We start from the raw sequence: 19,148 nt of genomic DNA, 5'->3' as shown, positions 1-19,148 counted from the left end.
TATGGGGACGTGCTGTTTTCTTGAGGAGAGAGCTTGTACTAACCTGAAAAAGACTTATCAGAGGGGTTCAGGAGGGGAAGAAGGTCGAGAACCAGGTTAACCTCCAGTCCAGACCAAGTTCAAGGGTTTGGCTCTGATTTTAGCTGGTTTTTAGCAGGAAATTTAAAACCAGAACAGAGATTTTTTTTTGTTGTTCCGGAAAAAGAAAAATTGAGGTTAGTGGTTTTATTATTTGGCAAGTCTGCCATCACTGGAGGTTTCAGGGTTTGGGTGGCCATCCATCAGTTGATTGCTAACTATAGAGTGCCCCCTGTTTATTTTGGATCTTGGAGAGGAAAATGAAGACAAGTTGGCTATGTTTGTACAGCTGTCTTGCAGTCTGCTGAGGAACAAGGCTTAAAACCCTAGCAAATAAGTAGTTAAGAACTGGCACCTGTATTATGAAGAAAATAAATGGGGTGAAGGGAGGTGTAAAAGAGGGGGCCTCTCTGAAGAGATGTGTGCTTTTGACATTTGAAGCACTGACCACATAGATTAAGCTGGGAGCCTTGGGGAGGAAGAATGAGTAGAGTTGAACTGAAAGAGCTAGGCAGAGGCCCTGGCTTGAAAAAGACAAGTCCCTAAGTGGCAGGAGGGAGTGAGCTGTGAACTGAGATCAGGCAAGAGCCACATCATGGAGTCTGCAGGTGGGAGCCTTCAAGAACTTAGCAGTGGAGAGCAGCGTGATGTGATTTACCCATTGAGAAGTGTCTGTCAGCTGCTGGTGGAGAAGGGGCATGGAAGTAGATCTTTTCGGAGGCATTTGCAGTATGCTAGACTAGACTAGGTTTTATAAAGCAAGCTTTGTATTGGATGAGTTGACCTCTACAGGTCTCTTCTAACATTGTCAGGACTATCTAAAGGTTGTCTGTTGTAATTGTATCTATCCTGCCATTAAACTTTTACATGTTTTGTAGAATTGTGTTAGGTTGACAAGAGTTTAAGTTGCTGGAGTGCTTGCATTTTCAAGCAACGTTTAGTTGAAATGATCTTCTATTTGAAAACTAATTCTTGTCTTTTAACTCATGTTCTTTTTAAAAAACTTATTCATAGATTTATTCAACTAACACTGATGAAGAGCTTGCATTTTGCCAGGCACAAGGCTAGAAAATGAGTGATAAGACAGATAAAATTACTTAATTTGTTATTTGTAACTGCATAGGTTAAAGGATCTCATAGTCACGGAGTGTTAATCTCTTAGCCATAATGAATAGAATGACCCAGCCACACCATTTATTGTTATAAAAAGTGTCTTGTCTTCAAGGCCAAGATACTGGCAATTTTTATTTCATAGTATATTTATAAAATTAGAGTACCATACAATATTTGGAGCTAAGTAGTAAATGAAGTTTGTTTGCTCGTATACATTATTGATATGGTTCTGGTTCCGCATATTAAGTGTAGAGAGTAGAATGATAGGGGAGTTTTGTTCTAGGGAGATGGAAATAGTTCTGTGCTAGAGTGGACTAAGTCTTTCACAAAATCCCATTGAAAACCCAGAAAGTCTCTCTGGACCCTCTGAAGTCCCTTCAGAATAGAGACATTAATTTTTGGGTTGTGCACTGACCTGAGACAGCCAACATGCCTTTGTATCAGACTCCTTCTGTCTTCAGATTTCTCAAGTCTGTCACAACTTCTAAGTTTTGAGGTATGGCTCCAGCAACTTTGCCTTATGTTGCTTAGCCTTTTGAAAACTACCCATATTTAAATCATATTTTCAGATTTAAGATCATGCCTTGAATCTTTCCTGAGCATGTCCTGAGGCTGAAGTGACATCTGGATTACGTAAACATTTAGAATTTTGGGTCCCCCTTCAAACAGTTCTGGGGTTTGTTAAGAAATCAATTCCCTTCCCACTGTGCTTCCATTTCCCTTTCTCAAAGTAAAATTTTCATTGAACTTCTCTTTTTAGCATTTTACATCTATATATACATATATTGTTTTTAGGGGTGTGTGTGTATATAGAAACAGTGTTTATTTTAGGCACTGTTAGTTTTAAGATCAAATATGAGAATGTAGCTCTCTTTCTGCCTTTTACCTAATCACATATATGCAAAGGTATTTTTAAAAGTTTGGGGGTGTGGTGGGGTGGGATTTAGGGGAGTATTTAGCCTAGTCATTAGTTTGCCCATGTACCATTTCTGCATACTTGGGTTTGATACTGGACTCTTGCTCCAGACTCCAGCTTCCTGCTAATGCAGACCCTGGGAGGCATCTATAATGGCTCAAGTAATTTCCTCCCTGCCACCAAGCTGTGGGCTGCTGACTTGTGAGCCAGCAGGTGGGAGCTCTGTTTCTCTGTTTGAGAGGCTCTCTGCCTCTCAAATTAATAAATTTTTTTAGTGTTTGTGGAAAATGAAATTAAAATGCAAGCTTAGAAAGTTTTTTTTTTGACAGGCAGAGTTAGAGACAAAGGTCTTCCTTCCGTTGGTTCACTCCCCAAATGGCCACCATGGCGGGCGCTGCTCCAAAACTTTGAATGAGAAATCTGCTTATGATCCTATTGAGATTGCTTGTGTATGATGAATTATTTCTTTCTCACTGCTTTCAAGATTCTTTGTTTCTGCGTTTTCTTAAGTTGGATTATATTGGGTCTCATTATGGAACTCGTTGAGTTTATTTTAATTGGAGTTAAGTGAGCTTCATCAAATTTAGAGTGTCTTTAAGCCATTATTTCATTGAATATTGTGTTTCAGTATTCTGAAATTGGCACAGTATTGTGTTGATTGTTTCATATGTCAAACAAATCCCTTAGGCTGTGTTCACTGTTTTTCTACCTTTTTTCTTGCTTTTGATGATTTACAGTGTCCTATTTTCAAATTCACTGATTTGTTTTCTTCTGCCTACTCAGATCTGCCTTTCAATCTACCTTGTAAACTTTTCATGTCAGTTATTGTACCTTTTTTTAGTTCTAAGGTTTCCATTTTTAGGCATTTGATCTCTATATTAATATTTCTATTTTGTTCATTGTTTTCTAGACTTTCTCCACATTTACCTTTAGTTGTTTGAGCATCTTTTTTTATTATTATTATTATTTTTTGACAGGCATAGTGGACAGTGAGAGAGACAGAGAGAAAGGTCTTCCTTTGCCGTTGGTTCAGCCTCCAATGGCCGCTGCAGCCGGCGCACCGTGCTGATCTGATGGCAGGAGCCAGGTACTTCTCCTGGTCTCCCATGGGGTGCAGGGCCCAAGCACTTGGGCCATCCTCCACTGCACTCCCTGGCCACAGCAGAGAGCTGGCCTGGAAGAGGGGCAACCGGGACAGAATCCGGCACCCCGACCGGGACTAGAACCCGGGGTGTGCCGGCGCCGCAAGGCGGAGGATTAGCCTAGTGAGCCGTGGCACTGGCCTGTTTGAGCATCTTTAAGACAGTTGTGTTAAAGACTTTCTCTAGTAAATCTGCAATTAGGTATTTTTCATGGACAGTTTGTTTGTTTGTTTGTTTGTTTTTGAACAGGCCATGCTTTCCTGTTTATTTATGTGTTCTGTATTTGTTGTTTTTGTTAAAAATTGGATGTTGAATCTAATATGATGACTGTGGAAACTAGATTTTCCCCTTTTTCCAGGGGGGATTTTTCCTGTTATTATGTTTTTTATTTGTCCGTTATTGTAGGGTGACTGTGCCAAAGATCATCTTCTCAGGGCTTTTCTGAGCTTGTACTTTTCCTTGAGCGTGCATGTTCGCTTTCTGATTTCTCTGCATATGCAGTTCTTTTTGAACGTCCCAGTCTTTATGTCTGACTCGAGAGAAAGAAGAAAAAGAAAAGTGAAGGGGTGAGGATAATGGGTGGCAGAAGTTTGTTACAGGAGATGAAATGCTGCTTGGGCATATTGGAATGTCTGGATTCAAGTCCCACTTCTGCTTCCAGTTCCAGTTTCCTGTTCATGCACACTTTGGGAGGCAACAGATAATCACTCAGGGGTCCCTGCCACCCACATAGGAGATGTGGGTTGGATTTGGGCTCCTGGCTTTGACCTAGTCCAGCCTTGGCTGTCGCTGGCATTTGAGGAGTAAACCAGTAGGTAGGGAATCTGTGTTTCTGTAATTCAGCCTTTCAAATAAAAAATGATGATAAGTAAAAATTTTAAACCCTGGAAATCACTTCAGTTGGAGAGATAAGGGCTGACAACCATGAGAGAGGGTATAATAACAGTGCTGCCTGCCTCTCTTTGTACCTCCAAGGTCAGAGTAGCAATAAGTTGTCAGAGAACAGATCCCTGATATTTGGAGGACAGGATCCTTATTGCCTAACCTAGCTCCTGCACATACGTACAAGCTGCTCCAGTGACATGTGCATGTCTGCCTGCCATGGAGCTGAGATAAGAGGTACCGTGGTAAGAACTGAAATTATTCAAAGTTAACTCAGATTTACAGACCAAACTTTGTCCTGGACATTGCAAGCTTTCAGTTGACTTCAGAGATTCAAAATTATATCAGACAGATAATACCAGTGCAATTGTGGCGAAGTAGGGCAACAGATTCTTGATGCTTCTTTTCTCTCAACAGAATCTTTGCCAGTTCTTGACCTTTTTGGGGATTTATGGCTAAATTGATTCTTCCCTGCTGCCTATGTAAAACTGATTTTTTTCCCAGATCGCCTAAGGCCTTCACTACTTTTCTGTCAGTTTTCACTATGCAAAGTTGTTTTCTTTTTTTTTTTGATGCTCCTTGGCCTTGTGGATTTATACACACACACACACACACACACACACAAGGTTTTAACGGGATTTGGGAAGGTAGTGAAAATAGATAAAAGATAAGACTCCTAGGCAAAGACTGAACACACTCATCTCTTTATGTGCTTGTATTGTATTCTTCAACCATAATGCAAACTCCTTGATTTAATTTATGGACATAGCTCTTGATATCCCTCTTAGCAGCTGACGTACTGCTTTCCATGTAGTCTGTCATCATCTATTCTTTGGCTTGTTAGTAAGGCAGTGATGTTAAATAATTGATACATAGAACAAACTGGTAATCATTCTAATCCAGAGGCAATTTTCAATGTACTGTGTCCCTAGAGTAGCCATCTCTTTTTTGTTATTGTTGTTTAGAGCAGCCATTTATATATCCCCATATTAGTTCCTTTTCTGCATATTGAGAATGATCAATATTCTAGCAACTTAGATACACTATATTAATTGGTACTGAGTTAATGATTCATAGTGTGAAAATGTACTCACTACATTTAAGGCATATTGATAATGGATTTTATTGCTACTATTGTTAGAGAAGTGGAAAGAGAGAGACAGAGAACTCTTCATCCACTTATTCACAGTCCAAATAGCCTCAATAATTGGTCCTGGGCTGGACCAAAGCCAGGCGCCAGGGATTCAGTCCAGGTCTCCCACAAAGGTGGCAGGGAACCAACCTCTTTAGCCTCTACATTCCAGGACTTGAATTAGCAGGAAACTGGAACTGGGAATGGAGGCAGGTATTGAATCCCAGCACTCCAATATGGATCTGCTAGGCTAAAACTCTTGTGGGCCCCCTGCCCCCCGCCCAAATTCTGTTAGCTTAATTGTGTATATGTTTCACTTCAGAGGGATTTCTCCATCCACGTCTTCCGGGTAATTGCAGGGACTCAAGGACTTGGGACAACGTTCACTGCTTTCCTAGACACATTGCAGGAAGCTGCCACAGAAATCGAGCAGCCAGGACTCCAACTTGCACCCACAAGAGCTGATGGCATTGTAGGCAGTGGTTAACCCGCTACACTATGCCAGCCCCTGCAGTAAGGGTTTCTTGGGGTAGCAATCACTGATGAATAGTAACGAAGATGAAGAATGAGAAAAAGACACTCACAGTATTTGTTTCCCTGCCTTTCCTACTTATTAATACTTTCTGTTAATTGACATTTTTGTCAAAAAGAAGTAGTAAACAGACTTTATCTAATCTGATGTAATCCTCTATACATTTAATTTAAAACAATGGATTCATAAAAATAGTATGTACTTGTTCATCTAAGACACTAAATAAAAATGATCCTTTGATGTGTTATGTCCTAGTTTAAGGGAGGGAACAAATGCCTATCTATTAATTATCTTACCTTTTTAGTCCTAACAGGGGCTTTACAGAAATGCACTGTATGAGTGGCCACTCCAACTTTGTATCTTGTGTATGCATCATACCTTCAAGTGACACATACCCTCATGGACTAATTGCCACTGGAGGAAATGACCACAATATATGTATCTTCTCACTGGACAGTCCATTGCCACTTTATATTCTAAAAGGTCACAAAAATACTGGTAAGTATAACATTTTGGTGTTTTTCTGTTTGGACTTTTGTCCTTTTGTAAATAAAATCCACATATCCATCTTCTCAAGTTGTTATGTTTGCTTCAGCTGTAGCTTTAGTGGAAAATTTTTGGTGGGCCTATCTTAGATCTGTAAAGTCCCTTTGTTTTTTCTGTTGTTGTTGGTAAAGGTTGACATGCTTATGCAGGCAAAAAATAAGGTGTTTAGTTATGGAAGAAAGAGAATGCATAACTTTAATGTACTTCATGATTTTGGTTTTCAGCTGTTTTGTACAAGAACTCCATTTACTAAGGAAAATTAAGTATATTTCTTCATCCTTTATTATGGCTGTATACATGTACCAAATCAAAGACCCAGAAGGAATGTGTTTAGGTCTCTGCTGTCATTATTGAAGAGGGTTTAATACTTAGGAATATAGTTTTTTTAAGATTTACTTACTGAGAGGCAGAGTTACACAGAGACAGGACAAGACAGAGAGAGCAGTCTTCCATCCATTGTTCCACTCCCCAAATGGCCTCCATGGCTGGAACTGGGCCAACCTGCAGCCAGGAGCCAGGAACAACTTCTGGGTCTCCCACTTGGGTGCAGGGGTCCAAGTACTTGGGACATCTTCTACTGCTTTTCCGGGCCATCAGCAGGGAGCTGGATCAGAAGTGGAGCAGCTGGGACTCAACTGGCACCCATATGGGATGTCTGTACTGCAGGCAGATGCTTAAGCTACTATGCCATAGCACCATACCTGAAATATTCACCATGCCTGAATATTGTTTTCTGTGATTTGTATATATTCCTAATTCTGTGATAATTCTGGGTTTGTATATGGAATAACAGCTTTTAATTATAGAAGTACATGCTTAATTAGTACAGTATATAAGCTTCTTATGTATCTGGGATACTTTGGGACATGTCCCATAAACACTTTAAACTTAATTCCTCTAAAGAATTTGGAAAGTGTGTGTGTTTGTGTATATCTATGCATGTATGTGTGTGTGTGTGTGTATCATCTTTAATACACAATGATAGAAATTTTAAAGACATCTATTTGTGAAAGTCACTTAAAATTTTGGAACAGAGTAGGTAACAAGTAAGAGGAATGTTAATTTAAATATCATAATGCATATTTAGCTTTAAATTATATTCTTTAGGAAAGATTGGTTTTTTTGTTTGTTTGCTTGCTTGTTTGTTTTTAAAGATTTTTATTTATTTATTTGAGAGGTAGAGTTACAGACAGTAAGTGAGAGAGACAGAGAGAAAGGTCTTCCTTCCATTGGTTCACTCCCTTAATGGCTGCAGCTGCTGGAGCTGCGCTGATCCAAAGCCAGCAGCCAGGTGTTTCTTCCCAGTCTCCCACTTAGGTGCAGGGGCCCAAGCACTTGGGCCATCTTCTACTACTTTCCCAGGCCACAATAGAGAGCTAGATTGGAAGAGGAGCAGCCGGAACTAGAACCGGCACCCATATGGGATGCTGGCGCCGTAGGCAGAGAATTAACCTGCTCCATGGCACCAGCCCCAGGAAAGATTGTTTTTCCTAAAGTTAATGACCCTTTTTCCCCCTCATTTCCATAACTTTCTGTGTACTTGTAGCTCATTATTTTGCATCTGTTGCAGTAAGTCTAAGAAATACTTATACTTACCAGAACTCAGTCACATAACACAGAGTGAGTGTTTCTCATTCATTCTACTTTGGATTAGAAGGGGGACTTTGCTTATCAGGGATTTGGCCTTCTCTACGTGCAGTCAGTCATTCCAGCAATGAAAGAACACATGGTTAGTACACTGGCTCATTTAAAAAAAAAAAAAATATTGGGCCGGCGCCGCGGCTCACTAGGCTAATCCTCCGCCTAGCGGCGCCGGCACACCGGGTTCTAGTCCCGGTCGGGGCGCCGGATTCTGTCCCGGTTGCCCCTCTTCCAGGCCAGCCCTCTGCTGTGGCCAGGGAGTGCAGTGGAGGATGGCCCAGGTGCTTGGGCCCTGCACCCCATGGGAGACCAGGAAAAGCACCTGGCTCCTGGCTCCTGCCATCGGATCAGCGCGGTGCGCCGGCCGCAGCGCGCCGGCCGCGGCGGCCATTGGAGGGTGAACCAACGGCAAAGGAAGACCTTTCTCTCTGTCTCTCTCTCTCACTGTCCACTCTGCCTGTCAAAAAAAAAAATATATATATATATATATATATTATTTGATTTCATGTACTTTAAAGGCAGAGAGAGCTCTTTCATCCTCTGGTTAACCCCCAAATGCTTGCAACAGCTGAGACTGGGTCAGTACTTGAACCAGTACTCTGATATGGGATGCGGGCTTCCCAAGCCACAGCTTGACCCACTAAGCCACAGTCCCTACCCCTGTGCACCGGCTTTGAAAGAGTATGTTTCGGGTCAGCATTGTGGTGTGGTGGGTTGGGCCACTGCCTACAACGCCAGCATCCCATATGGGAGCTGATTTCTGATCCAGCTCTATTGGTGTGCCTAGGAATGTAGTAGAGTATGGCCCAAGCGCTTGGGCCCCCATACCCACGTGGGAGATCTGAGTGAAGCTCCAGGCTCCTGGATTTGGTCTGACCCAGCCCAAGCCATTGTGGCCATTTCTGGGGAGTGAACCTGCAGATGGATGATCTCTCTATCTCTCCTCTCTCTGTAACTCTGCCTTTCAAATACAGTAAGTCTTTTTAAAAAATGGGGTATTGTGAAAATGTGAGTTACCATGTGGACTACCAACAAATGAAGCTATCATGGCTGTACGTAACTTCAAATGGTGGAGGAAAGTACCATCTTTCTATGTATTTGGAAAGGGAGAGCTACCACAATGTGTGTTCTGGTTACCAATCATTGAGCTCCTCTTCCTGCTACAGGCAAAATATACCCTCCCACCTCCCAATATGAAACAATTCAAAAGCCCCATCTAGTTATAGAACCAAGCCCAAAGTTAAGAATATGCGGGTTAGGCATAGTATTGTAACCATCAGGGAGGTGCTGCTCAGGTGTTTCTACATCAGGTCCAGGTATATTTCCTTTTAAATTAAGAGATGTATGGACCGGCGCCGTGGCTCACTAGGCTAATCCTCCGCCTTGCGGCACTGGCATACCGGGTTCTGGTCCCGATCAGGATTCTGTCCCGGTTGCCTCTCTTCCAGGCCAGCTCTCTGCTGTGGCCAGGGAGTGCAGTGGAGGATGGCCCAAGTACTTGGGCCCTGCACCCCATGGGAGACCAGGATAAGTACCTGGCTCCTGCCATCAGATAAGTACGGTGCACCGGCTGCAGCGCGCCAGCCGTGGTGGCCATTGGAGGGTGAACCAACGGCAAAGGAAGACCTTTCTCTCTGTCTCTCTCTCTCTCTCTCACTGTCCACTCTGCCTGTCAAAAAAAAAAAAAAAAAAAAAAGAGAGATGTGTGGACTATCACCCATACGCAGTATACAGTTGCGGAAAAGGATAGCATAATTAGAGCAAACACTCCGATTCAGAAAAGGGGACAGCACAAGAAAGCATTCTCTGATCTAGCCGTTCTGAAATCCAAATGAGTGGCTGTTTCAAGGACTTTGTCCTCTCAAATGGAAAGATTTTTGCGAACAGTTCTCTCTGGTCTCACGAAAGAAGTTCCCAGTTCATTTTTTTGTGGCCCTGCTTTGACCTTCTGGGGCATTCTTCCTTTTCTAAGATAATGTTTTATATTTACAGTGTTTATAATGTGGAATTTTACATTAAGGTAATAAGTTTAATTAACCATTCCATTACTATTGAACGTTTATGTTGGATCTAGGTTTGTTGGTTTTTTGTGTGTTTTTGTGTCATTTTAATGAGAGTGGCCTTAATTATATCTATTTCAAAATAATTTCTGTTGTCTCCTTATTGTACTTTCTTAAATCTATAAGGGATTGTGCATTCCCACTTAGTCCTGCTCCCTTATTTTACAGAGTGGGAGTCCGAGGTTAAATATTATCCTAGTGGTCACTTAGCATGTAAGTTACACGGCTTGGCTTTGTACCCAGGCAGTCTGGTGTCAGTCTGTGCTCTTGACCACTACACTCTTCAGTGTCTCCATTGAGTTAAGTCTTAATTGGCTAAGGTACTGCCACTTGCCAGAGTGTTTTTACCATAGCAATTCTTATTAATAACTTGTTGCAGAGTTGAGCATTTTTCTATGTGAAAATGTGTTAACTAATGACTTTCCCCCTGCAGTTTGTAGTCTTTCATCTGGGAAATTTGGAACATTACTTAGTGGCTCATGGGACACCACTGCTAAAGTCTGGCTGAATGACAAATGCATGATGACCTTACAGGTACAGTGTTTCTCTGTGAATATTCTACATAAAAATTAAATATGGCAGTTTCGTGGCAAGTGAAATTGATACTGATTTTACTCACAGGGTCATACAGCTGCAGTATGGGCAGTAAAGATCTTACCTGAACAGGGCTTAATGTTGACTGGATCAGCAGACAAGACTATTAAACTGTGGAAGGCTGGAAGATGTGAGCGAACTTTTTCAGGTATGGTTGGGACAAGTAACTTTTGTAATATTGCTTATTTGCTCAGATGATTTTTTTTACTCAGATTTTAGAGGCTTGAAAATGGTATTTCAAAAACATCAATATATTTGAGCTATTTGTTTCGGGTGAATGCAATTTTCCTGTCAGAGTGAATATATATTTTTAAAAAGTGTGGTGTAGTGGGTAAAAGCCTCTGCCTGCAACGCCACCCTGCATCCTACACAAATGCTGCTTCGTTCCCCAGTGCTTCATTTCCAATCCAGCTCCAGGCTGGTGTGCTTGGGAAGGCAGCAAAGGGTGGCCCAAGTACTTGGGCCCCTGCCACTCATGTGGGAGACACCAAGGAAGCTCCTGGCTCCTGGCTTTAGTCTGCCTCAATCCTGGTTGTTGTAGCCATTTGGGGAGTAAACCAGCAGATGGAAGATTTCCCCCTCCCCCTCCCTAACTCTGCCTTTCAAATAAATAAATCTTTAAGAAAAAAGTTATTGTGAAACCTCTCATGAAACCAGGTGTAGACTAATGGATGGCTATCTGGTAAGTTGCAGTGTGTATATGTGTTTTTCCATTATATTTATATAATATGTATATAATTTTTGATATAGAGATATTTTCTGTCATTGTTAACGCATTCAGCCTGAAATTTTAAGCATAAATAATCCATACTTATTTTGGGTTAGTTCAGTGTTATCTTCACATATAGTGGGACACATCATTAATGTCTTTATACTGAAACACATTGTGTAATAACAAATTTGTGGATTTTGGTAGGTAGCCTCTTTAAACCTCAGTGATTAAATAATACCAACACTAAAGTATCTTCTGTTAAATATTAATAGCACTAATTTATTTGTGGGACACTTAGGATTTTGGTCTGAGTTTTTATTGTTTTTAACATTTTCTCCTTAAAATTTCATCACCATTCTGGATAATCCTTCATGAGTCCCTTTGTAGAGAGTTTAAAATCTGTGTAGATAGAAAATGGATAACAAGTTATAACTAAGTATTATGCTGTGCTTTTTTTTTATCAGTATGTACAATATATATTTATCAAGTGAAAATTAAACCATGCTAACAATCAACAAATGTTGAAAATGGGAGGTTTTTTTTTTTTTTTTTTAAGATTGATTTATTTATTTGAAAGGCAGAAATATGGAGAGAGAGAGAGAAATCTTCCATCCACTCTTTCATTCCTCAAATGGCTGCAATGGCCAGGGATGGGCCAGGCTGAATCGTGGAGCCAGGGGTTCTTCCTGGTCTCGCACACGGGTATAAGGGCCCAAGAACATGGGCCATCTTCTGCTGCTTTCCCAGGCCATAAGCAGAGAGTTGGGTCGGAAAAGGAGTAGCCAGGATAGGAACTGGTGCACGTAAGCCACACGTGGAGGCTTAGCCCATCACACCACAGCGCTGGCCCTGAAAGTGGGAGTTTTGGCTTCTGTTCTCCTTTATTAGATTACAAGGTTCAAAAAATGTCTTGTCCTTAAATGTACTGGATATTTACTCTTTGTTATGAATTTCTGTTAAATATTGTGAATCTTATGAAGTATTTTTGCTATTGGAAATAAAAATTGAAAATGAATTTTCAGATGAAAATGAAGAATTGTTGGTATCAAAGTACTATTTTTAGAGGGCTTTAGGCAATTGTTTTGAGAGGATGGGATGTTTATAAAATCATTTCTCAAGATTATTGATAAAAAATATGGTAAAGCTAAAGTACAAATTTTGGTTACCAGACTTTGCTATAGAAAAAAAATGAAACTTCTCTAATTTGAAAAAGCAAGTTTATGATGTTTTTTAATGTTTATAAACTGCACAGAGCCTTCAAAGACATGACTCATTTTATTGCTTGGCATTATTCTTTTTGTAACCCAGGACATGAAGACTGTGTAAGAGGTTTGGCAATTTTGAGCGAAACACAATTTCTTTCCTGTGCAAATGATGCTAGTATTAGAAGGTGGCAAATCACTGGCGAGTGTCTAGAAGTATATTATGGACATACAAATTATATTTATAGCATATCTGTCTTTCCGAATTGTAGAGGTAAGATTATCTTGTGCAATGTGTTTAGAAATTTATATTTAGCATTATTCTGTCTCATCTTTGAGATGCAGGAGGAAGACTGATTACTTCTGACAGTGTATTTATCTGTGACTTGAATAATTTAGTAACTTTATTTGCTAACTATCATTTTCCGAATAAAGAAAATTGTATGGCCATGCTATAATTATAAATATATATAATTATATAATATATTAATTCACATTAGATGGTTGTGTTTTTAAAAGTCCTTGGGTCTCTGAGGAAAGATTATGTAATTTATTTGTTAAAGATATGAGATGTAAGGAACAAAATGGATTTAAAATGTGATTTTGAAGTTATGTAGGGTATAAGTTAATAAGAAAATTTAAAACTACTTTTAAAACTTTGACGTTTAAGAATGATAGTGTGAATAAATGTACTTAATTCTATTTGCTGAAACTAATTTTTCCTGTATTCATTAATTTTAGATTTCGTGACAACAGCAGAAGACAGATCCCTGAGAATCTGGAAACGTGGAGAATGTGCTCAAACAATCCGACTTCCAGCTCAGTCTATATGGTGCTGCTGTGTACTAGACAATGGCGACATTGTGGTTGGTGCAAGGTATTTATATTCTAATCAGTTAGTAAATATGTGTCTAGACTTTTGGTAGACATCAGAGTATACGGAGATGAACCATAAGAAATGTCAGGTGACCTGGGGAGATGATATGAACATTCTCTTGATGAACAGAAAAACAGAAGGTAGAACAGAACAGCGTTTACACGGATGATACGTGACATGTTATACTAGAATTGTACTGCAAGTCGTGCAGTTGAAGTACTGACTATAAAAGAAGTTAGGGAAGGTAGAGACGGATCTGAGAAAACTTTCTGGAGGAGAAATTTGAGTTGGATTTTGCAAGACTATGAGTAAAGAAGAAAATGGAAATTTCTGTCAATGGAAGCAATACAGCAACCCCTCTGTATATGTGCTTTCTACATCTGTGGATTCACCAACCTCATACTGAAAATATTTGAAAAAATATTTCATCTGTATTGGGCATGTACAGACCTCTTTTCTTGTCATTATTTCCTGAATAATAGAGTTTAATAATTAGTTATGTAGCACTTATACTCTATTAAGTATTATAAGTAGTCAAGTGATGATTTAAAGTATACAGGAGGATATGAATAGAATGCATACAGATATGGGGCCACCGCTGTGGCTTAGTGGGGTAAAGCCTCGGCCTGCAGCCACAGCATCCCATATGGGCGCTGGTTCAAATCTCTGTTGCTCCACGTCTGATCTCACGCCCTGCCAATGTGTCTGGGAAAGCAGCAGAGGATGGCACAAGTCTTGGGTCCCTTTACTCACATGGGAGACGCAGAAGAAGCTCCTGGCTCCTGGCTTTGGCCTGCATCACTTGTGGCTGTTACAGCCGTTCGGGGAGTAAACCAGTAGATGGAAGATCTCTCTTTCTATCTTTTCTCTCTAACTCTGCCTTTCAAATAAATAAGTAAATTTTTAAAAAAATCTTCATTGAGAAATAATACATACAGATACTATACCATTTTATATAAGGGACTTGAACATCAATGAATTTTGGTTGTAAAACTAAGCCCCATGGATACTGAGAGATGACAGTTCTCAATTTCTTTCATGGGAATGAATATGATCTGCATAGGAATGAAGGAAAATAGAGGAATGCTAATGCTAGGGAATAGTGGATGGTAGGTGTGGTGCAGCTTAACTTTGGAGTACCTTGAATGCCAGGCATGTTTTTAGTTTCAGTGCTGGGAAGTAAGAGTTTGCAAGTATTTTTCTTTGTTTCTTTTTCTTTCTTTCTTCTGTTTGTTTGTTTTTTAAGATTTATTTATTTGAGTGTCAGAGTTAGAGAGGGAGAGAGAGAGAGGTCTCCCATCTCTTGGTTCACTTCCAAAATGGCTGCAAAGGCCTTAGCTGGGTCGATCTGCAGCCAAAAGTCGGGAGCTTCTTCCAGGTCTTCCACGTGGGTGGCAAGAACCCAAGGACTTTGACCTCCTTCCACTGCATTCCCAGGCACATAAGTATGGAGCTGGATCTGAAGTGGAGCAGCCAGGACTCTTAACTAATGCCCATGTGGGATGCTGGCATCATAGATGGCAGCTTTATGCCACAATGCTGGGCCCCAAGAAGTTTTATCTCTTGAGAAAAAATTATATGATTAAAGCAGAATTTGATAATTGTTGAACATATGGACTGGAGTTATCTAGAGGTGACAATGGATATGGAAGCAACTAGAAAGCAGCTGAAGTAGTGTGGGTATGAAGTTATAAAACAGTTGTACAATGCTAATGGACAAGAGATAAATAGAAGATAATTTGGAGGAGATGTTATCCAAAACGGGATAAAGAAATTAATAAAGCTGCAGTCTTTGCTGGCGCCTTGGCTCACTAGGCTGATCCTCTGTCTGCGGCGCCGGCACCCCGGGTTCTAGTCCCGGTTGGGGCGCCAGGTACTGGTCCCAGTTGCTGCTCTTCCAGTCCAGCTCCCTGCTGTGGCCCTGGAGGGCAGCGGAGGATGGCCCAAATGTTTGGGTCCCTGCACCCGCATGGGAGACCAGGAGGAAGCACCTGGCTCCTGGCTTCAGATCGGTGCAGCGCACCGGCACAGTGGCTGTGGCAGCCATTAGGGGAGTGAACCAACAGAAGGAAGACCTTTCTTTCTGTCTCTCTCTAACTGTCTATAACTCTCTCTCTGTCTCTCTCTCTCACTGTTTAACTCTGCCTGTCAAAAAAAAAAAAAAAAAAAAAGAAAAAGAAAAAGAAAAAACTGCAGTCTTCAATGGAATTCCTCATTAAAAAAAATCGAGAATTGGGAGAATTAGTTTGGTACAGAAAGTGATGACTTCACTTTGGACTTCCAGAAATCTGAGTAATAGAGGGCCACACACAAGCTAACGGATCATGGGCAGTTAGGAGCCTAATACAAGAACTGAGACTGGGGCTGGTGCTGTGGTGTAAAAGGTTAAGCCTCTGCCCGCAGTGCTGGTATACCATATGGGTGCCAGTTCCAGTTCTTGCTGCTCTGCTTCTGATCCAGCTCTCCCCTAATGTGCCTGAGAAAACAGCAGAAGATGGCCCAAGTACTTGGGCTCCTGCACCCACAAGGAGACCTGGAAGAAGCTCCTGACTCTGACCTGGGCTTGGCCCAGCCCTGGCCGTTGTTGCTATTTGGCGAGTGAACCAGCGTATGGAAGAATCTCTCTCTCCTTCTTTATTTCTTCCTTTCAAATAAAATCGTTTTTTAAAAAAAGACAAACTGAGACTAAGATGAAGATTTGCACAAAGCTGCCCAAAGCAAACCAGTGGGGATCTGTCTCTGAGGGAAGAAGTATAGACAAGGAGTGGAAGATTAAGAACTGAGTCTTGTAATATACTGAGAGAGGCCAGTAGGCTAAACAGGACAAAGAAACACAGAAGTTGGCATTTAGAGACAGAAAAGGGGAGATTTTTGAAAGAGATTGTCATCAAGGTCAAAAAGAACTTGAAGCGTCAGGGAATGGAACATCAGAAAAGCGTTTGGATTTGCTTTGAAAGATGTCATTAGTGACTCTCTGACATCACATTTTTGTAGAAACAAGATATGTACGAAGCCATAAAGGGCTGCTTAAAGAGGTGGATGAAGGAAAGGATTATAGACTATCTTAGAATTGAAGGCAAGAAAAAAGAGGTGACAGCTGTGAGGATTAGAGGGTATAACAAAGTAGAAGTGTTTTATGTTTTGTCCGGGGCAAGGGTTGATTTGTCGGCTTAGTTCCCTTCCACCCCCACCTCCCTAAGCATGTTTGAGAAAGTGGAAAGTACTAACTTTGCTATTTCAAACTTTTAGAATTGAGAATTTATGGAAATAAAGTAATTTTTTCTGAGCCTAGAGATTGAGGACTGCCATGCAGTCTAAGCGTGAGGCTGGGTTTTTTTGTGATGTTTGTTTTCCTGTGGTTGGAGTCACATTGTTCATTACTGGCAGAATAAAGGCCATATTTTCACATTTGCTATTTAATAAACTGTATGTTGGGTCCTTGATACCTTTATAAAGTAAACCAGGCCACTATACCATAATGCTGCTGTAATACTGACTTTAAACATAAGTACTGTATCTCTAGATTAATGCAATGATACATTTAACTTGGAGTTGAAAATTGTGTAAAGATATATTTCTCTTTTGCCAGTAACTTCTCCTTTAAATAGTTGAAATAAATATTAGAAGACATTGTGTAATGAAGTTAGTATAGTGCTATCAATAATAGATGCTTAGTAACATTTCTTACATTCATATGTATAGATTATTTCATTGGGGTGTGAGAATGTTAATACTCTATGGCACTGACTTTTAAAATCAGTTTGTTTTTCCCTATAGTGATGGTATTATTAGAGTGTTTACAGAATCAGAGGATCGGACAGCAAGTGCTGAGGAAATCAAGGCTTTTGAAAAAGAGCTGTCTCAGGCAACCATTGATTCCAAAACTGGTGATTTAGGGGACATTAATGCTGAGCAGCTTCCTGGAAGGGAACATCTGAGAGAACCTGGTAAATATTCCATTTTATTTAGCGGTAAAAACAAATGCCTTTTGGGATAATAAGTGATAAATAAAAACAAGGTTTTGCCAGTGGTTTTAGTGTTCCTATCATTGCCAGATACTGACTTTTGAGGATTTTATTATCACACATAACTATTAAAGAAACTGTGTTCTTTTTACCTCTCTCACAGTTTAGACTTTGAGTCAATAAACTTCCCATAAACAAATTTTTTTAAAAAAATTTTCATTTGTTTGAAAGGCAGAGTGACAGAAAGAGCAAGATCCCATTTGCTAGTTTCTACCTTAAATGTCCACAATGGCCAGGGCTAGGCCAAGCCAGGAGCCAGGAGCCAGGAACTCAGTCCAGTTCTTTGACGTGGGTAGCAGGGACCCAAGCATTTGAGCTGTCACTTGCTATCTCCCAGGGTGTACATTAGCAGGAAGCTAGAATCAGGAGCAGAGCATCTGACACGGGATAGGGGTGTCCGAGTTGACATCTTAACCATCTTGCCAAATGCCCGACCCCCAAAAATCCTTTAAGAAAATGAATCTCGGGGCTGGCACTTGTTGTGTCGAGTAAAGCCACCACCTGCTGTTCCAGCATCCCATATGGGCGCTGGTTTGAGTCTTGGCTGCTTCACTTCCTATGCAGCTCTCTCCTATGGCCTGGGAAAGCAGTAGAAGATGGCCTAAGTCTTTGGGCCCCTACACCCGCGTGGGAGACCTGGAAGAAGCTCCTGGCTCCTGGCTTCGGGTTGGGGAGTGAACCAGCATATGGAAGACCTCTGTCTCTCTCTGCCTCTGCCTCTCTGTAACTCTGCCTTTTAAATCAATTAATTAATTAAAAAAAAAAAAAGTCTCCCTGTTAGCTTATATACAGTACACGCTCAAAAGTCACTCATTTGATATTTTTTCTTGGATTGGATTCCCCGAGAGAGGTTGTATAGAGAAAACATAAAAATGAGTTTCAGTGAAGGCATGTCTGCTTATCATTTGAGTTTGAAAGCAGAGGACAAAAATAAACCTAAATAAAATCTTAAAATAAAATCTTGTGTTGGATATATCCTGACTCATTATATTATCAAATGATATATAAGTATTTCTCAAAGCTTGGTTCATAGGTCTTGAGAGATTCTGAGATCTTTTCAGAATGCCCAGGTCAAAACTAATTTTATTATGAGCTGTTATTTGACTTTTTACACTTTGCTAACATTCACATTTAAGGTACAAAGGCAAAGTAAACAAAACTGTTGCCTCTTTGGCATGCAGGTCAATGCAGTGGCACTGAATTGTTCTAGTACTTACTGTGTTCTTCACTGACATGCAGTTGTGTTTTTAAAAACACTGCCATTTGCCCTGAAGAAAGTCTTTGATGAAGCATTAAAACTTGCTTTATTCCTTCTTGACGCTTTAATATACATCTTTCTTTCTAATATTCAGTGCAGCAAAACGTGAAATACACTGTGCCATCTCAAAGAAAACCGTGTGTTTGGTCATTTGAGTTGCAGGCTGAAGTATAACTTTTTAAATGAAATACCCTTTTTTTTTTTTTTTTAATTTTTGACAGAGTGGACAGTGAGAGAGACAGAGAGAAAGGTCTTCCTTTTGCCATTGGTTCACCCTCCAATGGCCGCCCCGGCCGGTGGGCTGCGGCTGGCGCATCGCGCTGATCCGAAGGCAGGAGCCAGGTGCTTCTCCTGGTCTCCCATGCAGGTGCAGGGCCCAAGTACTTGGGCCATCCTCCACTGCACTTCCGGGCCACAGCAGAGAGCTGGCCTGGAAGA

At 40.7% G+C, this 19,148-nt stretch overlaps 1 protein-coding gene across 2 annotated transcripts in view; it reads left to right on the top strand.

Moving 5' to 3' along the window:
- Positions 1–19,148, top strand: part of PLAA (phospholipase A2 activating protein) — a 41,157-nt gene that overhangs the window by 1,200 nt on the left and 20,809 nt on the right. For both annotated transcript variants that reach the window (XR_016224088.1, XM_002708046.6), the window contains exons 2-7: positions 6,100–6,293; positions 10,476–10,576; positions 10,664–10,784; positions 12,657–12,824; positions 13,292–13,427; positions 17,205–17,374. Coding sequence is in view for 1 of the 2 variants with exons in the window: in XM_002708046.6 (XP_002708092.1) it covers positions 6,100–6,293; positions 10,476–10,576; positions 10,664–10,784; positions 12,657–12,824; positions 13,292–13,427; positions 17,205–17,374 (890 nt within the window). In the remaining variant the exon portion in view is untranslated. The remainder of the gene's footprint in view (positions 1–6,099; positions 6,294–10,475; positions 10,577–10,663; positions 10,785–12,656; positions 12,825–13,291; positions 13,428–17,204; positions 17,375–19,148) is intronic.

Source organism: Oryctolagus cuniculus, chromosome 1 (assembly GCF_051225735.1).
Source record: "Oryctolagus cuniculus isolate XC-2025 breed Fujian yellow rabbit chromosome 1, ASM5122573v1, whole genome shotgun sequence".
Lineage (NCBI taxonomy): Eukaryota > Metazoa > Chordata > Mammalia > Lagomorpha > Leporidae > Oryctolagus > Oryctolagus cuniculus.
This window is presented reverse-complemented; position numbering and strand designations above follow the sequence as displayed.